Source organism: Neolamprologus multifasciatus, chromosome 9, assembly GCF_963576455.1.
Source record: "Neolamprologus multifasciatus chromosome 9, fNeoMul1.2, whole genome shotgun sequence".
In the NCBI taxonomy this organism is placed as follows: Eukaryota; Metazoa; Chordata; class Actinopteri; order Cichliformes; family Cichlidae; genus Neolamprologus; species Neolamprologus multifasciatus.
This window is the reverse complement of record NC_140447.1, coordinates 19,242,021-19,262,932: the sequence shown is the minus strand read 5'-3', so window position 1 is coordinate 19,262,932 and position 20,912 is coordinate 19,242,021. Positions and strand designations below refer to the sequence as shown.

The 20,912-nt window shown below is 41.0% G+C and overlaps 2 protein-coding genes across 4 annotated transcripts in view; both read right to left on the bottom strand.

Moving 5' to 3' along the window:
- The window catches only part of LOC146511458 (SH2/SH3 adapter protein NCK1-like), a 28,877-nt gene extending 11,138 nt beyond the window's left edge, over positions 1-17,739 (bottom strand). Inside the window, exons 1-3 of one of the 3 annotated variants that reach the window (XM_085172299.1) lie at positions 15,503-17,739; positions 4,446-4,496; positions 3,882-4,122 (exon numbers count right to left, since the gene is read on the bottom strand). In XM_085172299.1, the coding sequence (XP_085028425.1) occupies positions 3,882-4,107 (226 nt within the window). In that variant the 5' untranslated portion in view covers positions 4,108-4,122; positions 4,446-4,496; positions 15,503-17,739. The other 2 variants (XM_085172300.1, XM_085172301.1) reach the window with 2 other exon arrangements.
- Positions 17,740-17,862: 123 nt separating this feature from the next.
- On the bottom strand, positions 17,863-20,796 carry slc35g2b (solute carrier family 35 member G2b). Its single transcript, XM_085172298.1, has 2 exons — positions 20,503-20,796; positions 17,863-19,378 (listed from the first exon to the last, which is right to left on the bottom strand). The coding sequence occupies exon 2, from the start codon at positions 19,350-19,352 to the stop codon at positions 18,102-18,104; it is 1,251 nt and encodes a 416-aa protein (XP_085028424.1). The 5' UTR covers positions 19,353-19,378; positions 20,503-20,796; the 3' UTR covers positions 17,863-18,101.
- Positions 20,797-20,912: the final 116 nt, after the last annotated feature.

Genomic DNA, 20,912 nt, shown 5'->3' with positions numbered 1-20,912 from the left:
TAAGCAATTCTTAATGGAAGAATATACAGGAAAACAAAGACGAGTAAATGTCTTTTCACAGGAGAACAACATCAGAAGGCCTGAGTAAACTTGACAACTCCCCTGCCAAACTTCTAATTACGATTACGTCTTTTGCCTTTTTGGTCAGGGAAGAGCGATCAGTGGTTTTGGAGAAAAGCCGGACTTTGAAATGAGGGAGCGTGGGACAGAGACTGCCAGAAAGTGCGATAGATAGATCCCCCCCCATATGATTCAACTTCCTTCTAACTTCTTGCTTCCTCTCTGGCTTCACTTCTCCAAATGCTCAGAGAGAAATGTGGCTCAAATTAGAGTTTCCGCTCGCTGGGGAGGCTGAGAAACAGGAAAACAGAGGGAGGGGAGAGAGACAGAGAGAGAGACTAACAGCTCTCAGTTTACACAAGTAAAACATTTGTTAGCTCATCTCTGTGTTGTTTTCATCCCCATACTCTGGATCCTTCAGACAGCAAGCAGACTAGTCAGTGGACACACACACACATACACACAGAAAGATAGACAGAGACAGGCGATATCACTCAGCAGTTACAAGGTGAGATTACAGCGAGCGTGTGTGCCGAAGCCTTTTGAAAACGAGTGTCAGTGTGGCTGTAAAATATCCTCATCCCACAGAGCTGTCCATGTAGCGACATTCCTCTGATAACCGAGTGAGGTGCGGGAGATGGGAACCCGGGTCCCATCAATCAGCAAAGACCCCTTCCTCCTCTTGACTACAATGACTACAGTGTTCTACATAAGCACCCTGCGTCCCTTCAACTGTAGCCCATGACAGGAGGTGGGGTGGACGGTGGGGGAAGAGACCCTCCTAGAATGAGTGGGAGCACCCTTAGGTTAGCATAAGAGAAAATACACACTGGCTATATATTAAGATATTCCTAAACAGGGTAGGGGTCCTCAAGCATGATAAAGTAATACACCTAGCTCACTGGGACGAATAGTAGAAAGAACTGGAGTGGGATTACTGTGTGTATGCATGTGTGTTCAACAGAAAGAGGCAGAGAACGATTGCTGAGGCAATTACAGGCTTCGGCTCAGCAGAAGGCTTTTCAAAAGCATATCCACCCAGTCTTTGCAGCTGCTCACACACACACACACACACACACACACACACACACACACACAAAAGCTGTTAAGACACCCTTTCACCCTCTCTTTACCAGCACAACATGTTAGCACAGAAATCAGTTTCCGCCAGCTCCAATTATGACACATTTACTTGGTTAACTTGAAGATAAAACTAACCAGTGTGAGAAATCACAAAGGGAAGATGAAAAAGAAAGAAGATTTGACAATTGCCGCTGCACACCCAGAGAGAGAAAGAGAGCGCGAGAGTGAAAGAAGGAGAGGAAAAAAAAAAGCCACTCAAACTTCAGACAAAACATTTCCGGACAACTTGTAAAACAACAAATGAGTCATACTTGCTTTAAAAGCAGCTTAAGAAGACTAGAAATGTAGAAAACTCACGAAAGAAATGTTTGAATAGGTTAGCCATGTCCATTTTGGGCTTGCCGTCTCTCCCTCTCTCTGTCTCCTTCCCGGCCCCTGCTCTCTTCCCACTGCAGCTGTAGAGTTATTCCATGTGAACACCCAGAGAGCTGGGAGGATTTCAGAGCAGGGCAGCCCACTTGTGACCATGTGGTCAGGCTTAGCCAATGAGAGTGTGGGATATAGAGGCCTTCAGTCCAGCTATGGAAGGCAGAGCACAGAGGCCTCATGGAGAGGGGAAGAAGAAGGGGGGGTTGACACTTATACGCGCAGAGAAAGAAAAGGGAAAGACAAGGAATAAAGAGAGTGAAGGAGTAATTTCCTCAACATATAGAAGCAGGAGGGTAGTGTCCTTAAAAAAAATTATATAAGGATCTATGAGGACATGGCAGCAGCTGAGTGAGTCAGTGAACACTCAGTGTCACATGACTGCAGTTGTTGGGAGAAACACTCATAACTTTACAACAAACACAGGAAACATGAGTACTAAAACACACACACACACGGATCATACCATCACACATTCTTTCGAACGATGACACTGCTCCACACCCAGCAACGGACCTGGCTAAGAAAAGAAGAAGGGAAAAAAAAGAAAAAGAAAAAAAAAGGTTTTCCCTCCCACATATTATTGAAGAGTCAGCCATAAAATTCACAGCTAAAATGCTTTAAATCTACTTAAATCATTAAAAACAAGAAAAAGTGAAAGTTATACATTTACAACCTTTCTATTGCTATATTTGTGTTTCATAAAGTTTGGTTTATGGTTCGACCACATTTGCTCATGTTTCACTGAGTTGTATGTGTAAGTGAGAAATAGCTGGAGTTGCCATTGCTGCAGCTGTTCATGTGAACCATTTGATCAACGGATGTACCGACAGGTGGGATGTTACGGGGAAGCTCGTAGCTGTGGTGCATGACAACCACACACACACACACACACACACACACACACACACACACACACACACACACACAGGCAAATAAACCTATAAAAGCCTAGGACATGAAGACTAAGGAGACCTAAACTGCAGCAGTAAAAATAAATAAATAAAATAAAAATTTACATGCCATACACAGAAAAAAAAAAAAAGAGGAGGAAAAAGGGAAATCCTTGCTTATTTAAGTGAGCAAAAACAGAAAAGAAATGAGCCGCACATTAAAAACTAGAGAGGCTGCTTCCTGCCCTTACATGATTTTTCATTACGAGAGCATTTGAGCTGACAGGCTCATCTAACCACAGCACTCACGCACACACTAACAGGAAGACACATTTCACGTGTCCAACAGATAAGGGTTTTGCAAACGTTTGTAATGTATACACTTATGACACACTTCTGGTTAGAAGGACGGAGAATAGCCCCATTTGTTTCTTAACTTTTGGGAGGAAAAACACCTTTCGGACAAAGGGTTTCCTCGCAGAGATCCTCCTACTCAACAGCACGCTGACACTTCCACGTCACCAATAAACAAAACTGCTTAAAAAGTACCCTTTTTTCCCCTGCAATTTGATGTTATGCAGATAAATAGCAGACGATGACTAGTGTACACCTAATGGGTTAGCGTAAACTGACAACAGCAATGCCATTACGCTTTAATTAGGATAATGATGGCGTGTGGTTCAAACAGTTTGGAGTTCAATGTTTAAAAAAAGCTTCTGACACTAAAGACAAGGCATAAAAAACTAGGTAATTTATGAAAAGAGAAATCACAAACAAACTGTGTTACTATGGTGCAGATAGAGGAGAAAACACCTGTGTTGTATCAATTCAAGACAAGATAAAAGGATTAGGTGCTGCTCATACAGAAACAGAAACTTGAAATTGTCCTATTTACCTCCACCTAACACACATCAACAGGAGAAAACATCAATTGTATTGGCATTTAAAAATAGAGATCACTGCCTTACCAGAGTAAATGCTTCAAAATACACAATCGTGCATCAGACAACACTCCAAGAAACTAAAGTTTCAAACTAAAGTGCACAGTGAGATGAAACCGGTCTCTGCATTTCAACCAATTACATATCAACCTGCGACCGTCCTCCTGTGGTGACTTTCACAAGATTCATCACACGCCACAACAATGTGGTCAGAGACGTATTGTAGCTGCCCTAGATAAACGTGCTCTGTAATGCCACTCTTCTTTTTCTTTTTTAAAGCATGCAAAACACAAAACACATCAACCAACAGTCAAAGATGCTGCAAGGCATCAAACATGCGCAAATATTTCATAAAACATCATCAAAGCTTTACCGGGAAATGGGGAGATCCTCCATAACACTAAACAAATTTGTGGAGAAGAGTGTTAACTTTAATACAGCTTCAAGTCAAAGTCAGGAAATTATAACTACTTTTTACCTAGTGTGTCTTTGAGATTCTTGACTATAGATGCTTTCCTGGCACTGTTTTTCCTTTCCACATAGTTGGACGGCACAAAGCCTGTTTTGTTGGTGGCATTTCGAACCCTCCACCAGGACTTTGAGTCATCGAGAAGCCAGAGACGCTCGTTTTTCTTGATGTCCAGCTCCTGGTCCTGCTGGGCCATGTAGTCAAATTTGGCGATGACAATCACCTCTTCCGTCATCTTGCACTAGGAACACTAAGAGAGAGCAAGGAGAGACATGAGTGACCAAAGCGTATATTCTACCTCACAAACTCTTTGAATCCTTTTAAACATTAAAACATTTTCAAAATAGTGTCATCGAGACTACTGTTATCTCATGAGCAGCAGTAGCAGTTACTTATTTACACTTATACCGAGCCTTCATATCTTGCCCAAGTATGGATTATGAGCATCTGTTTCCTGTGTCTGCTAACACTTGAGACGCATGTCCAGAATGTGGTATTTGCTCATGTAGAATGATTATTTAGAAGACACAGCAGACGTAAATTTAGAAGCCGTTTAGAAACAGGCAGCCGTACCTGTACTGCATCAAAGCTGAGAACTTCAAGGGCTCTGACAATTCTGCTGACCTAGAAAAAGAACAAGAACGATGCGAGATAATTACTACTTGCTTCTTCTTAAAACTCTTCTCTGCAGATTTGTCGATATTACCTTAAACTTCCTCTTTTATACAGTGTTGGCTCTTGATTTTTAAATAAAATGAACCCAGTGTGTTTACAACATTGTCTTTGTAGTGCACCAATGCCAAGAAACAGATGATGTTATTAAACTATATTAGCAGAAGGCCAGCCAACATTTCCACAGTTTAGTCTCTTCAGATATAATTTCCCTCCACTAATTGTATTCTTTTAATAACAGTCATAACTGACTATTCACAATGTGTACAAACGAAGCCTTCATACATTTACACAGGCGGTTAGGAGCAATGCTAAACTACCAAACTCTCTTTTCTTTTAGGCATCAAATGTGAAGCGAGAAATCAGAACGATGGTAAAGATTACTGCAACAGGGAAGCAAAAAAAGCGAGAGGCACTGTGCGTCAGAAATGTGGGTACGTCAGTGAGCGAGGCTCTCAGCGAGCACCAGTGATGAAGGATATTATTTTAAATTTAGCACTGGCCTATAAATATTCAAAACTGTGCGCAGCACCAATGCAAATGTTCTGCTTATATGAACAGCGATGTTTGCGATCATTCATAGGTTCCCTGAGCTATCTAAAATTATGATTTCGGAATACTGTGATCCACTGTGAAGACTTCATGTTCAACAATGAGCACAGTCACAACAGCTGGTCTCATGACCCCTGCAGCCATCGGCACAATCAGAATATGCTAGATTAATACAGCAGATACTTGGGTCAACAGTGAGGGAGTGGGGCACCACTGAAGCATCTGCTTAGCTGCTCTGATGTCACGAGAGTGGATGGAGTTTCACCTTCACCCCCCCCCCCCCCGCCCCAAAAACTCCCGACTGACTCCAGGGACCAGACACCGACCTCGTTGATAGAGAGCTCTTGGTTTTTATTTGAAGCAGCAGCAGTGTCTAAGTTTCCTTCTGCAGCTGGCCTTGAGATACGCCTAAACCTGATCTTAGGCAAACACAAGCAGAAGCTGCAGAGCTAAGCTTCAGCATGGTTAAGCAAGAGGAGGCGGGAAAAAAACAAAACAAAACACAAAAAGAACAAATAAAAAAAATAAAAATAAAAAAAGAGGTCTGGGGAGATCTTAGCAGACTAAAAAAAAAAAGAAAAAAAAAAAGAACAGAAGACAGTTAAAGCAACATGAGATGATGCTGCCACATTAAGACTACAACAAATTTAGAGTCAGAAACTAAGAGGTGTGATTAAAATAATTATTTGTGTAACATAGTTTCCATAAAATGCTGGGTGGGAGGGGGGCACCTGTGGTTTGAGCTTTCCACATATGGGGTGTTGTCTTAATTTGCAAAAAAACCCTAATAAATAAATGAAAAAAAATCATTTGGTTGTATAATGTGGTTTTATCTCATGGCTTGTTATTGCATGCTCCTTTTCCATCCTTAATTAAATTAATGAACACTGCGAGACATGTTAGGGAGTGGCACAAAAAAAACAAAGAGCTGATTTACTCTTCTCGAGAGCCTCCTTCACCCAAGACAAAAGCAACAATCTCTCCACTCCCTGGGCTGGGCTGGATAACTGTCTGCCAAAACAGGAATACAAGTGTGTATATGCGCTCCTCCTCCATTTACAACATCCCACCCTTACTATAGTTTTTCCATTTTACACTCTCCCTAGTATTTCATGACCAAATCGCAAGTGCACAGCTATTCCTCCCATTTTCAGAAAACATGCTGCAACCCATCACCCCCCACATCTAAGATGGCTAAGCACTAAGTGCACATTAACACCACAGTGACTTGCGATGCGAATGTGAGGGAGGATCAAAAAGTTAAGCGACAGATGCCCTGAGCTAATCATGCAGCTGCATACTGAGCCGAGACCAGTCGCCTTGCCCCAAAGCGCTACGCGAGAGGTCAGACAGGTCAAACTGCTCAAACGGTGTCACATTAACATCAACTGTGGATCTCCACTTACCCTGCTGCCAGGCAGAATTAACAGGTAAGCCCAATCCGCCAGCAGCACATAACACGCATCGATCTTATTGACTTTGTGACTAAATGTTTTCACATTTATCTTTCTAACTCACAACTTTAAAAACGAAACAACAAAAAAGGACTCCTCTTAAATAATAAAATACAGTAGAATAGCCCTTTATTGTCATTGTACATGTACAACAAAATTGTAGTTCGGGAGCACTGTGCTGCTGCATACGTTCATATTCGCCGCCATCTTGCATTTGTGAGACAAAAATTAGGTTAACAAACCAAAAACGTGAAAAAACTGTCTTTCCATTTAGAGTTGAGATGAATTAACATATGCAGAATCCCCTGTAGTTGGAGGATTTTACAAGACAAGTAAAAATAAAAAACAAAACAAAAAAACATATTCACTGATGATTCGCAGTGATGTGGAGGAGAAAAGAGGCCAACCAATAACAACAGCAACAACAAAAAACCACTACGAGGGCAAGGGCTGCTGATGTGGAAATGTTCAGTGGACAAGATTATCAAATGCGATGATGTCATGACTCAATGCTCCCAGACAAATAGCCTGTGACCTTTATAATGAGTAAGTAGTAGTAGTATGGATGTTTTGAAGAAACCAAGCACTGGGAAAAATAACGTGGGTGCCAAATATAAGGCAAAGACACGATCTTTACGGGCAAGCTTTGTGGTCATCAATGAGGGCACTGAGACTGCATGAAATGGTTGGAGAAGTAGCCAGATCTGGTGGCCTGTGGTAAGTGCAGGGTTTTCCCTGCTCGTGGCAGCTCTACTATTCCTCCCTCGTAACATTCAAAACCAGTCTGCTGTCAATAAAACAAAAAAACAAAAAAAAAAAATCATCTTTAATATTCTGCCTTGAAACAGAATAAAAACCTGTGTTCTAGTAGCTTCTTTACTGAGAACTTTTCCAAAATGTTATTATTATCAGTATCATCTGCTTAAAAGGCTGAATTATAATTTAGATTAATCAAGTAATATCTGACAAAGTATCAGAAAATATTAGAAACATACCGGGGCAGTTTTTACACAAAACAACCAGCTGAGTGTATGCTGAAAAGATGTCACTTCACAGCTAACAGCTCAAGATTGAACTCAGTGTGGGGGTATTACCACAAGTGGAATGTGTGTTTATAAAGAAAGTGGGCCTATTTGTGTCATGCTAATGTGCAGAATTATAAACCAAGCGGTTAGTCTGGCTCAACGTTATCTAATGTCACACCAGGCTAGTGACAGCTCAAGCAGTGTTAATACAAGTCAACCACTCATGTTCTCAAGAGTACCAACTCTAGTCACAACTGTTTCCCATCAGCAATGTAAAACTAACCCAAATGGCATGACTGGGGTATTGAACACAGGTCAGCGATCCTTTATTTAGAGTCATCAGAAAATACCTTTCTGTTACACAAAATTTGACGAGGCTCCAGTGACGGCGTAAACCACAAACCGCAATAACTGCAAATTAGCAGTGTAATGAAGATGCACAGTGCAACTTTGTCAGTTCTTGTATTACAATAAAACAACACTGACATGAATTCACCACATCCTGCAATCTACAGCTACTGCCATAACCTCTCGAGTCTTTGCATGAAAAAAAGGGGGAGAAAAAAAGCACACAAGTGAAGAGCCAGTCAAAGAGCACCCCTAGTGGACTCGTAGTGGAATGCATTTTATAGAGATGCTGTCCTGGAGACAAGCATGAGTAGAAAATAGCCAGAGCTGCACTGACGTCAATTTTTGTCCTTTTACAAGTCATATGAGAAGTTATTTGTTAAACAAAATGAACAAACAAACAAGAAAACCTCACAACAGTTGGATATTGTATCAGCTAAACAAGCCAAAAAGAACAACTATGGTTCCTTGTCTATCGTCACTGTGTGGGCATACAGTGTATCACTGCTCGGCAAGACTGCTGAGGCACTGAGACAGCAGCAGCATGAGCTCACAGAGGCAGACAGAGTAACCTAATCCCTGTGACAGCCTGCTAAAATCACAGGGCTCTGCTGCCTTCTGGAATGTGCTCTTTCTGCTCGCTGCTCACTCAGCCCCTCTGGCACTGCTACACTTCCTCCTTCCACCAAAATGTGCATTTTAGATACAGGGATGGTCTGATTCACAAACTGACAGCACAGGATGGCGATGGGCCGATTAAGACATGTTTGCGCTTCTCTTCACACTGAACCACAGCAGCTGAAATCCCATGAGACTGCAGCTCATCCCAGATGTCCCAGTTTCTCTCTAAACAAAACAGAAGCACAGCAGCAAAGGGTCATGGGAGACTTGGCAGGCCAGCTGTGAGACAGGAAGTGTGGACACAAGGGTGACCAGATGATGGGAAAGTGATGCAAGCTGACAGAGAGCAGGCTTGACCCTCTTCGAGTTTAGATGAGTTCAGATAACTTATCTTTGCACTGATGCTTGTAATGTACCTTGTTAAAGAGATCAAAGATGAACTGCTGGACTAGTTTAAACTTTAGCACCAAGACAGATCACGTGATTTCCCACTTTAGAAAACTGTATTGTTCCAGCATCACATTAAAATTTAATTAGGGGGCCTTTAGTGTTTTGGGTTAAGCATATAGGCTAAGCTACATTCATGACTGTGTGAAAGCAGTTGGTTATCCACCCCTCGGGATCACCCTCAGCAGTTGGGAATGGCCTAAAATAGACCGTGGCTCATGTCCTTTGAGAACTGTCAAGAGATTTACTCTCATAGCAACGACCAACAGCAAAAGTTTCAAGCTTTCTTTTAGACTAACTTCACATCAAAAGCCCCACTCTACACTCTAAACAAATATGTGAAAGGCCCACATAAACGCCACTGTTTGAAATATGTTGCTTAGCAATTTAGCCTGAAAATCCCATGCAAAAAAAAAAGGAGTAGTGCCATTTTCATAAAAGGCAGTATTTATGTAATTTTGGCAAACTTAATGTCTCAAACACCACAATAAAGAAATTAAATCATAGCCCATGACATTTTCAATTCTATAGCAGACAAACAAACAAACATATTCTCATATACGCATCCATCCATATTAGAGGATATCCATTGTTGTGTCTGAGAAGAGTATCTGTTCATAAAATTCAAATTAACAAACATTACTCTAAAAATGTTTTCACTTCCTTATTTCACTTCACAATTTATTCTTACAACTGCATATTCACCCTCAGTCTGGTTGTGAACTGTCTAGCCCACAGAAAGACGGTACTGGTGAAGTGACTCCTTTTCTGTGGCTGGAAGAGGGGGACGAGATGTTAAACAGAATGCCAATGTCTGTGTCTAAGCTGCACAGAGATTCACCTGTAATAAAGTCAGTTTTGATTGCTGAATTTTGATTTTTCACAAAGTCTAAATCACTGCCCCAGAAGAGAGAAATCTACCAAGCATTGCTTCAGAGGCTCACACTAACGCTGCTAAAATGAAAAGAGAAGACAAGAAATGTGAAACCAAGACGGTTTTCATGGGTCCTTACAAGTAGGTGTTTGCTAATAAAAGTTAAGAAAAAAAAATGCTGAAACCGAGATTGTCAAAATGAAATAAGTTGTTGATCTGTATCAGTCCTGAAAACCTGATCAAAGCTTCCTTATCAGAAATCACAGCAAGTTACATAACCAAAGTGTTTGTAGAAAGCCTATGATGTTGCAAAAAAGGCAAAACATAGAAAGAATTTTACTGCAAAGCCACTTGCAAGACTGCACACAAGTCATGCTTTATCTAATTATAATTAATTATTTATAGTGAATGTACACTCTGCAGCTGGCAGCACGAGGTGATTCACCAGAAGCATGCTTTTATTCCATCCGTAAGCAGATATCTGTCAGAGCTTAATACCTCTGTGGAAGAAAGGATCCATTTCCTTAGACTCAACCTAATTTAGCAGCCTACACCTCTTCATGTACACCCTGAAATTGGCAGCTCTTGTTCTAGCTGGCCTACCCACCAGGTAAAATGATGGCCACATCCAAGAAATCTTGGGTTTAAAACAACAGTGCAACACACTTTCAGATTACCTCACAGATTCTGAGAGCTCCAGGGGATTTCCCAATGACTAATCTAAGTTCACAAAGCAGAAGGAACTCCAACACACAGCAGTGCAGTTTAATAAAGCTGCTCTTGGTTTGGTTTTGTGTACTGTCATGGTTCCTAAACCTGCTAGGAGTCAGTATGAACAAAATCTAAATATGGGGAAGTACTGCCATGAAGCAGAAGACCTTGTTATTGTTTCAGTAAAAACCGCTGATTATTTGTAAACTGGACAGTAGTAGATATAAAATAGATACTGGCTTCATTTCAACTCTTCCTACATCCTCAAAAATGCCATCACAATAGAACTAAACAAGCTACTTGTGGCAGAGGTTTGAGAAGGACACAAGTTGGAAAAATCGAAAATCTAGGACCTGCAAAAATTCCCATCCTTACATTCTCTGATAGGAGAGAGGGGGGAAAAGAACATTTTCCACAGAAACGCTCATCTCTATACTTCCCAAATCAGTCAGCCTACACACATTTCAGTTCATTTTATTTCTTTAGGGTATTATCTGAGAGTAAAATCAATGTTCTCATGCATTTTTAATGAAAGCTGGAGATTGTTTGGCAACTTTTCCATACCCAGGGAAATGGTGTGAAACAGCACTTGTTATATATGTTGCTAACTAGGGCTGCCACAAGCGATTAGTTTGACAGTCGACTAGTCACCGATTATTTCTGCGATTAGTCGACTAATCAGATCATGCATCCATTGGACGTAAAACATACAGCTTATTGCACCAGCATGCATCTGCTCTTATATAACTATCATTAGCTTACAGCTTGAAGTGTTTAAGGTATGCGCTAACTAAAAATAAAGACAAGATGATAGTTTATTAAATTTTAATGACATCTGCAGATTGTTTCGGTGGAGTTTAATAAACTCAGCCGTCTGCTCCTTGCTATCTAAAATATAACAGGACACCGGAGTATACTCTCGAGCATCTCACACTTCTCATAATCAGTTGTCTGCTTGATGTTTATTCAGCTGTGTAAAAACTATAACTTTATTTCTCTGCCAAACCGATTTACTCAGGAACAAATAAAATACTAAAAAAAAAAGCCAAACAATAACATTTTTAAGTTATCTAAGTGACTTATATTGAATGTTTATCCTGAGTAGGGAAAGATTGCGATGGGTTTGAAAACGAGGAGTTTTCAAACCCATCGCAATTGCCGGGAGTCCGGTGTTCTCACAGGCTCGAGTGAGCCTTGCCTCCGGCTAGCTATCGAGCTAGTGGGTAACAGACATCTCAGAAAACGTCAGAGCGCTTTTGAAAATATGTTGTGTCTTGATAAACTGAGCAGATATTTGAGGTTTACACAGCTACACTCTCGCCTGAAAATATGTTAAACTTTATTTTGTGACTCAAAAAGAATAATAAGAGTAATATTAAAACTAACTAGCTGCCGCCATTGTTGACAAATGCGCTGGGCCGTGCTATGAATTCTGGGACACAGCTTCTTCTTCTTCGGGGTTTAACGGCAGCTGGCATCCTTGTACATGCAGTGCTGCCATCCTCTGTTTCAGTCCGTTATTACACTCTTAAATACTACTACTTATTCCTGCGTCTTTTGGGATCTTACAAAGCTTCAAACGACGCGTCGACTATTAAATTAGTCGTCGACGATTTTAATATTCGACATAATCGTGACTAGTCGACTAATCGTGGCAGCCCTATTGCTAACCCCTTCAAAAGATCCAGCACATTCATTTCAGAGGCAACAACAGATTTTTATAGGGATGGTCAGCTTTTTTTCTACACACAAAAACTAAAGAAATCAAAATAATCTGATTAAGATGCTTAAGTCTGCAACAAAGCCAATATCTCAGCAGTTGCTTGAAGGTCAGTTTCAAGGCGATCAGAAACACAACAAGAAAAACAAAATGATTCTCAAATGACTGATGAGATTTCTAGGTTGCCGGACTGTTTAATTATTTCATTCTTGCTGTTTGATTTCCTGTGTGATTGCATTCAAGATCTAGCTTGCTTTAATACAAATATTTTCCATGTTGTCGTTACGGCCAAGAGCACTATGCCATAAAATTGAACTTTGCTCCTAGGTTTAGGTGTTATAAAATAGTCACAGGAAAGTTTCCATCTAATCACTGATCTCTATTTGCTACCAGTGGACCACAGACAACACTGAGAGGTGAGATTATAGAAATTATAGAAAAAAAAATCTAGTACACAAGAGGTTTTAATTAGAACACTCCCATATACTGGAGCTATATGAAGGTCTAACTATTTTTTTGCATAACATGTTCATAAAGAACATGACAAGAAAAACGGGTGGTGTGGAAGCCACCCACGAACCATCATTTTCTTGCTCCTACTGAAAGTACTGTAGCAGACTGAGGAAGGTCTGTGGACAGGACTTACTATTGGTTTAACAAATTCACAGAAATTACCAAAGCTTGTGCCTAAAAAGCCTGCTTTCATCATTAAAGACACGCACAGTTCTTTCATTATGACAGTATTGGTTTTTTTGTAATTCAGTGCTACACAACTGCCGTCACAACAATGAGAGTCGTAGTTGCATGAGTACGCACATCCTCATTATCACTTTGCCAAACCCACTGAAAGAAAACCCCGAACCATAATGGACTAAGAGAAAAAACACTGAAACTGCACACTTCTCCTACTCAACACGAGGAAGTCAAATCACGTACTCCAAAAGAAAACAAAAAGATGGCAAATACAGCCGGGACAGTACACTTTTACAAAAGTTGGAAAACTTAGTCCAAACAAGAAACAATAACTGCGCACTTCCTTACAACTTTGCTTTAGTAGTTAAGCTGAAATTTATCTTTTTCTCCCCTTTTTTGGTTTCAGTGTTTTGCTCATTAGTCGCCTTTTTGCCCTTTGCCAGGGCACAGCAAGCAGGAGCTGTTGCTCCGTCATATTCTGTCACAGTTAATGTATGCAGAGAATGTCTGTTATTTACTCTTCAGACATCTACATGCATGAGCAGTCGGGCACAAAAAAGAAAAAAATGAAAGAGGAAATGGAAGAGAATGTATGCAATAACAGAGATTAAGGTGATAATATGCAAAGAGACAATTGCGGAAAAAAGAAGAAAAAAAATCCCCATTTCTCAACTTCATAAAAAGTAAAAAAAAAAAGAAAGAAAGAAAGAAAAGTGACTTTATGAACTAGCTTCTGAGCCCTGACGAGGGAAATTTTAGCCATCGTTTTGACTATCAAGAAAAGCGAAGTTGGTATTTTACCCTGGGCTGCGAGGACAGATTTGGCTGCTGGAAGCCACTGGTAGCCAGACACTCGGATAAGAGGAAAGGGCACAGCCAAACAAAAAAAATATAACGCCTTCATACGCATACGATTATTCTGTCATAAAATCCAAACAAGAGCACCATTATAGTGTGGGATGTATGACTATTACAAGAGTACACAAGGAGTATATCTGAGTGAAGGAACAGTCCTCACTTCTGCACAGAAGCTCATGACATGGCAGCTGACAGGTGCAAATTTAAAATAAGTTGCCTAACTGCAGCTTCCATGCATACATTTGAAAATCAAATGTAAGCCTTCGAGTACGAAATGCTGATAAGAATGGCATCACCATTTCCTCCTGCAAGCTGTGGATACCCTCTCTGTGACTCCAACTGAGAAGAGAGCAACAGCAGAGCAAATGCCTCTCTCTTCCTCCTCCTCCTCCTCTCACCTCCTTGAAAACTAACTTGTGACAATAATTACAGAGTAATTCTTAACCAGTCGCTAGTATTTGGTTGCAGAGATGTGCAGGCTACTCCCATAAATTGCTCTGATATAATTAACCACAAATCATCAAATAAATACCTGCAATATAAAAACCTCAAGCTGGAATAATCTGTTGAGTGTTGCACCAAATTTTGTAAAAGGCCACACAAACAAAAACCGCAAGGGCTCGCCAGGAGTTATACAGACGAACTGTCCCATTGTGCTTCTAAGAATGACATTTAGTCTGGCTTGGGTTGTGTAAGGTAGAAACAATGTTACGAGATAAACAAAGTGTGCAATTACCCAAAATCTTGCCCAAAACAAGATCTAAGTGATCCAACTAGGAATATGTAGGCTCAAATGCATTTTGCACGTAGTATACAGGTAGATATTTATCCACAAATTGAGTTTAGATTAAAAAAAAAAAAAAAAAACAATTTAACAAACAAAAAAAACAATTCATTGTTGTATGTTCTCTAAGGTGAAGATTTCTCCTGCATTTGAAATCTCTGGGACAGAATACCTTTAGGTTGAGAACTACTGGTCCAAATAAACAGATACCAAGCCAACTGGGTATCACTGGGTGAAGATAGAGGTGATGGACCAGCTACGACTAATTATGGCTACTTGAGGCAAACCCCAATATCAGTGATGCACATCGTGACCATGACCAAGCGAGTTCAACTCAGTACGCAATTAAAAAACGTAATCCTGAGATATAATAAGAAAAAAATAAAGCTGAATTTAAGTATAAACTGTAAATTGGATCAAACGGTTTAACATCACTGTGGCTTCATTTAATTGTCAGTCTTACAAATTGAAGTGTTTACGTGGTGCCCGCTTGAACGAAAAGAAGAATAAAGATGATAAAGATGTGTAGCAGTTTTGGTGGAGTTTTTACCTTATAACCTGAGCTTGACAGCGTGTCACGCTAAAACGGCTAACATTAACCTGGCTAAGAAAATTTACCCCATATGCTTTTAGTGGTTACAGCCAGACTAACCGTCTGCCAGCTGGATAACAGTATGCTGGCCATGCTGGCATGGGCATTAGGTGTTTTTCTCTCTCTCTCCTTTTCTTTTTCAGTCTAGGTTAACGTTTAGCTGTTAGCTTGCGTGAGCTTTAACGCTGGAGAACCGTTAGTGCTGCAGTCTGTATCACAGAGCTTCACCATCAGCGGCAGCTCAGATTCATACCCTGCTCTAGTCATACCAGGTCTTACCTGATTCCTGACGGCCACCTCTTCTTATGTCCTTTTGGAAATATGTTAAAGGGTTACACACAGCAGCCGAAGATGCACAGAAACTGCATCCAGAATCCTAGCTAAGCAGCCAGGTTTTTTTTTTTCTTTTTTTCCCCCACTCCAAGACGCTAGCCTAGCTGACGAGACGCCGTGCCCCGTTGGAATAGCATTTCTGCATCAATGCATGTCATCGCCCAGCAGCACGGCTAAGCTAACTAGCAGCTACACAAGCAGTTCAGACGCTCTCTGGGTCCCGCCTGCTGCCACACGATTGGCTGAGAGAGAATTGGGACTTTGTGATTGGACAAAGACACTGTCCGTTAATCCCACTGCAGCTGCTGGTGCTTTGCTTTCCCCTAAGCATTCGTCATGTTTTCGTCTCTGTGAGGGTAAATAATCGATCAAATCTCTACCATTGATAGACGTGTGTATGAAAAGAGAGATGAAAAGTGAGTCTGGTTATCGCATCACGTACTGTTTAATGTTTTGGTATCTAAAAGAAAGATACGCAGTGAGTGGGATTTTAGCACAAGACCCAAACTATAATTTAGGCTAGTAAGAAATTGATGTTCTGTACTGTACTTGCTCAAATAAAATACATGAAAAGTGCAAGCCTGCCCTTCAGCAAGCATTGCGTTAAATGCTGCCTACGTGTTTTTAGTATATGACAACGGTAGTTTTCTCAGCATTAATAAGCATTTCAAAGAAGTGCCCAGTCATCACCAACCGTGCGATACACAAAACGAATCTACATAAAATAACTCGTCATCCAATCCCATTCGGGCTCCACATGTGAAATGATGATACATCTATTAAACGTGTCTGTGGTGAAGAGACTTGCAGAGTAATTTGGAAGGCTGTGCAACTCGCTGCAGGATGCAATCTGTTTCCTGCTCAAACAGATGGGCCTGCCCTACATGTATTCTGTGATCTGCACCCAAAACTAGACTATAATACTGCATGTATAGTGGATTATAAACTCCACCTAATACTTCTATTCACTTTTTAATATAAATTGGACTGTTTAAAATAAATTATGGCATGCTGGAATGTGTTTTGAGTCACTTTCTTATTAGCTTGAGAAAGATTTTGTCCACATTTTCTCTGCAAATGGATCTAGCTTGTTGTTTTAGTCATTTTGTATTATTCAATAGTAGTAGACTGTCATTACACAGGCGGATTTGATTTACTGCCTATATTGTTGCTGTAATAAGGGTATATTACTGGTCCCATGACATTTATTACCTATTTGTGTGCAAATAAGGTTATTATTCAATAGATTGTCATCAGCTGTGTACAGTCTCAGATCAATTTTCTCCATCAATATGCTTCCATTTCTACTGCATACACAAAACATTCGCTTCCTGGCTTTCTGAAGTAAAATAATTTCCTAGCTCTAGCAGTCTAAATGAAGTGGATCCTGAATGCCACCTGCTGGGCTATCAGTGAATCATGCGTTTGTGTCAGCTGTGAGCAAGCATCATCCCCTCTTTTCATCCACTCTGCATCCTCATTTTGTTCTTATTTCATTCCATTGCTGTTGCTTTGCCTTGGGGAAACGTAGAGCTCAAGTGGGCTTGGTTTTTCTCAACAGAGAAAAGGAGACGTCACTGGTGATACACTGAATCACCCACTACAGAAAAAGCAAATGGTCTCACACTGTCAAAAGGCAACTCTAATTCAATACAGTGCACCTGCCTCTGGGCATTAGTTTGATATGCATCTGACAGTAAACAGAAGCAGAATCCAGGGTTATAATTGCCAGTGTTAAATATCAACTAGGCGCCGGGGCCAGAGCATACGTGATTGGGAGCAGCAACAACAAAACAACAGTTTGTGCACAAAATATAAGGAATTATAGACAAGACCTTATAATTTTCAAAGTCACATTTGACTTCCAGTAAATTTGGAGTCTGTTTGTGATGTTCAATTTAGATTTAATAAGAACAATCTCACATAATGCCACAGCCTGCAGCCTATCAGATAAAGGACATTATATTCTACTTTGTAGCTTCGCTAGCTCATCTGTAATTGTTTCTTTGAAGAAATTATACTGTCTTGGAAAGCAACAGCTTAAGAGCCACACAAATAAATACCAGTTGATTTTTTGTTTTTGTTTTGTTTTTTTATAAAAGGTTGGGCTGTTTTTAAAGTTCTTATTTTATTCCTTTTATGTAGCGTGACCCATCTCTGGGCTGACATTTACAGAGATACATCTTTGCTGATTTTACATTCACATTCACAAGACCAGATCCCACGTGGTCAATTTGATTTCAAATCTTGGAGCGTGGTAAAGCACACAAACCAAACAGATCATTTTCATGCCCAACATTTTGGCCAGTCACACAACTGATTAGACATTAAAGCAATAGTACTGGGGCAAAGTCGTCACCATGTTATATCTGCCTTTTTATTATTATTATTTCCCACACAAATATTAAGACACCATTTTTTTATTAGTTACACAACTGGCACTCATTTGACAACACAACAATACAAAATCATCAGATGACGACCCAGACATTCTTTGAATTGTACAACCAAGCAACATCGTAAACAATTAGACTGACATCTAAATTCATTTGATGGGTGAGTCCAGGATCTCTTGGTAATCCTGCCGAATGGCTCTGCTCACCCTATACAGCTTGACTCCAGTCAGAGTAAACACACTAATCATGATGACTAGGCCCCCGATGACGTCATAGACAGAGGGGATCATCCTCAGAACGATGAGCTGGAGAAACATGGCAACCACAATCTCCAGGTGCTGCACGGTGCTCACTAAGGCTGGATGAAACTTATTTAGAGCATAGTAGACTCCGAGAAATGCCACAGTGGAGCAGATACAAATCCCAATTAAATAGCCCCAGGTCTCCGCATCCAGAGGAATGATGGGCTCCTGCATGATAAACATGGTGGAGGCGCCCCAAACTGTGCCCGTCCAGCCAAAGGTAAAGAGTGCGGTCCACATGCTGACCCGCTCCTTAATGGCCCTGTAGACGATCATGGAGAGGGCAGCAGTCATGCCGGCCATCACTGTCATTGTGTAGCCAAAGGCCTCCTTCCAAAACCCCAGCCTGGACTTCTCTTCATCTGCTACATTTGGCACCATAACCAGGCACAAGCCAAACACGCTTCCTACTACTGTGACTACATCAGTATAGCCCAGCCTCTCATCCAGCAACAGGAAGGCTAGAACTGCACTGAAGACTGTGGTGGAGGCACGCCACATGATAGTGCCATTGCTAGGTGGTACTATGGCAAACGATGTGTAAGCGCAGGTGATTGAGATTACGTTGCAGACACCGTAAAAGAAGAGACGCAGTCGATAGCCCTTGGGGCCAAAGGGGGCTTCGTGGTAGTAGAAGACCACCAGGATGGACAGCACTTGGATGACCGAGCGGATGAATAGTAGCTCAAGAGAAGGAACTTTGGAACGGTCAGCTGCTAAACGAGTAATCAATGCCACACAGCCATGAGCAACTGCTGCCCCAAACAAGGCCATCCAGGTCACCCTGGAGGCCAACACATTCGCCTCGCCAAAGCTGGCCAGCTGCCCCTCAACGCCCTTGTCTCTTTGCACACTTGGCTGCTTAGGTTGGGTTTCCATGGTTCCAAAGAAAGTCCTGCCACCTTTGCTATCTGACACCAGTCTCTTCCCCACATTGGCTTCAGCAAAGGAGCCAAAGTCCTCAAAAGAGGGTGCATCGTCATAGCCCTCATCTCCAGGCTGAGGGAAGTGAGTGGCATATTTCACCGTCACTGTGTTGGGGTGAATCTTGACCCGCTTTTTTGATCCGTACTGAAGCGAAGATGAAGATATATCCATGTTGTATGGGCGTCAAATGGGGAAATCTGAAAAATGAAGTGAAATCCATTACAGTGTAACAGCAACCAAAGTGCCGTCAAATATTTGGACTTAGTTTAGAGGTTTGCATAATTTATCTCTCAGTATCCAAACCGCCACACTCACATGTATCCAAAATACACATGTGCTGACACACAACAAAAATCTCTCACGTTACCTCGTCGCTGTTACCTTTTACCCTTCCTAGATTTACACTTGTGTTACATTGCCTCTGTGTATGTAGGCTGTGTATATCCTGTGTGAGCTCATATAAGCCAAGCAGCAAACATTGTGAGGCTGATGCAGTCTGATGGGGATGAAATTACATAACAGGGATCCACCAGGGGATGATATATGAATGTGGGCCACTTATGAGCTGAATGGAACTGCACACCATAAATAAGCAAATCCTGTAGCTATGTTGGTGTGTGTGAAAGGGTTAAATGGAGGGGAAGAGTTTGAACCTTTTCTACTTTGTTTTATACAGCACAAGGATTTAGCTTCAATAGCCTTGCTGATTATTAATATTCATTATAAAATATAATTTTCAAAGTGTAAAGCCTAAATATATTTATATATACTGTGAGTATACAGTAGTGCCTCTGATGTTTGTTTTTTTTCTTAACTCTAAAATTTATTGCTACTGCAGCTTTCATTTGGGCAATACACAGCACATCAAAACCACAAGGGGGCAGATAGGTACTCTTATTTGCCGTCTCTCCTCCTCTTGCTCCTCCTTTTTGAAATATAGATGAATATAACTTCATTACTGATAATTAACACAATTCACACGTATATAAGGTATTAAAAAACCTAAAGCCTAAAACAATGCTTTCTAACACCTACAGGACATTCATTACTTAACATCGTATTTTAGCCGGCCAAACCAATTAAAGCGATTTATTTTCCACCGATGTACGAAAAAAAATGGATAAGAACGTGTTTTCAAACCGATAATTATTTAAGATAGTAGACTATCTTAAATACCACATTTTTTTCATGTCATTCAATCTCGTTGAAATCTGGTTAAATGTATATTTAGATACCTGTATTTTGACAAGCTCCTATGTGAGCCATTATAGCGCCAACTTAGCGTTGAGAGAGGAAAACATGTTATCGCTGAACGTCTTACCTTTTTGTTCCTTAAATAGTTCCTACTGTTGCACGGATCCGGGTTTTTGTCATAAAAGAAGATTTTGTCGAATTTCTTGGTCCTTACATTCGCTCATCTGCAACTGCCATTTCTCCATCTTCCGTCTCAAGTGGAGCACCTTTTCTTTTTTTTTTCTTTTTTTAAATAAAGATGCGTGCTGCTTGGGTTTTTCGTTCTCCACTCTCTCGACGGACACTCCTTCTGCCTCTGATGAAGCTGAAGCTGCTGTTGCCGAGGCGGGTGATGATGATGCTGGTGCTGATGATGAAGTTGAAGGAGGGGATGGAGGAGAAGAGCAACTGTCACTGTCACAGCCAGCGGTTACTCTTCCTCATTCTCCTCCTCGAGAGTCCTTCCCACCTAGGCTCGCTCATGATCCCTCAGGGAAA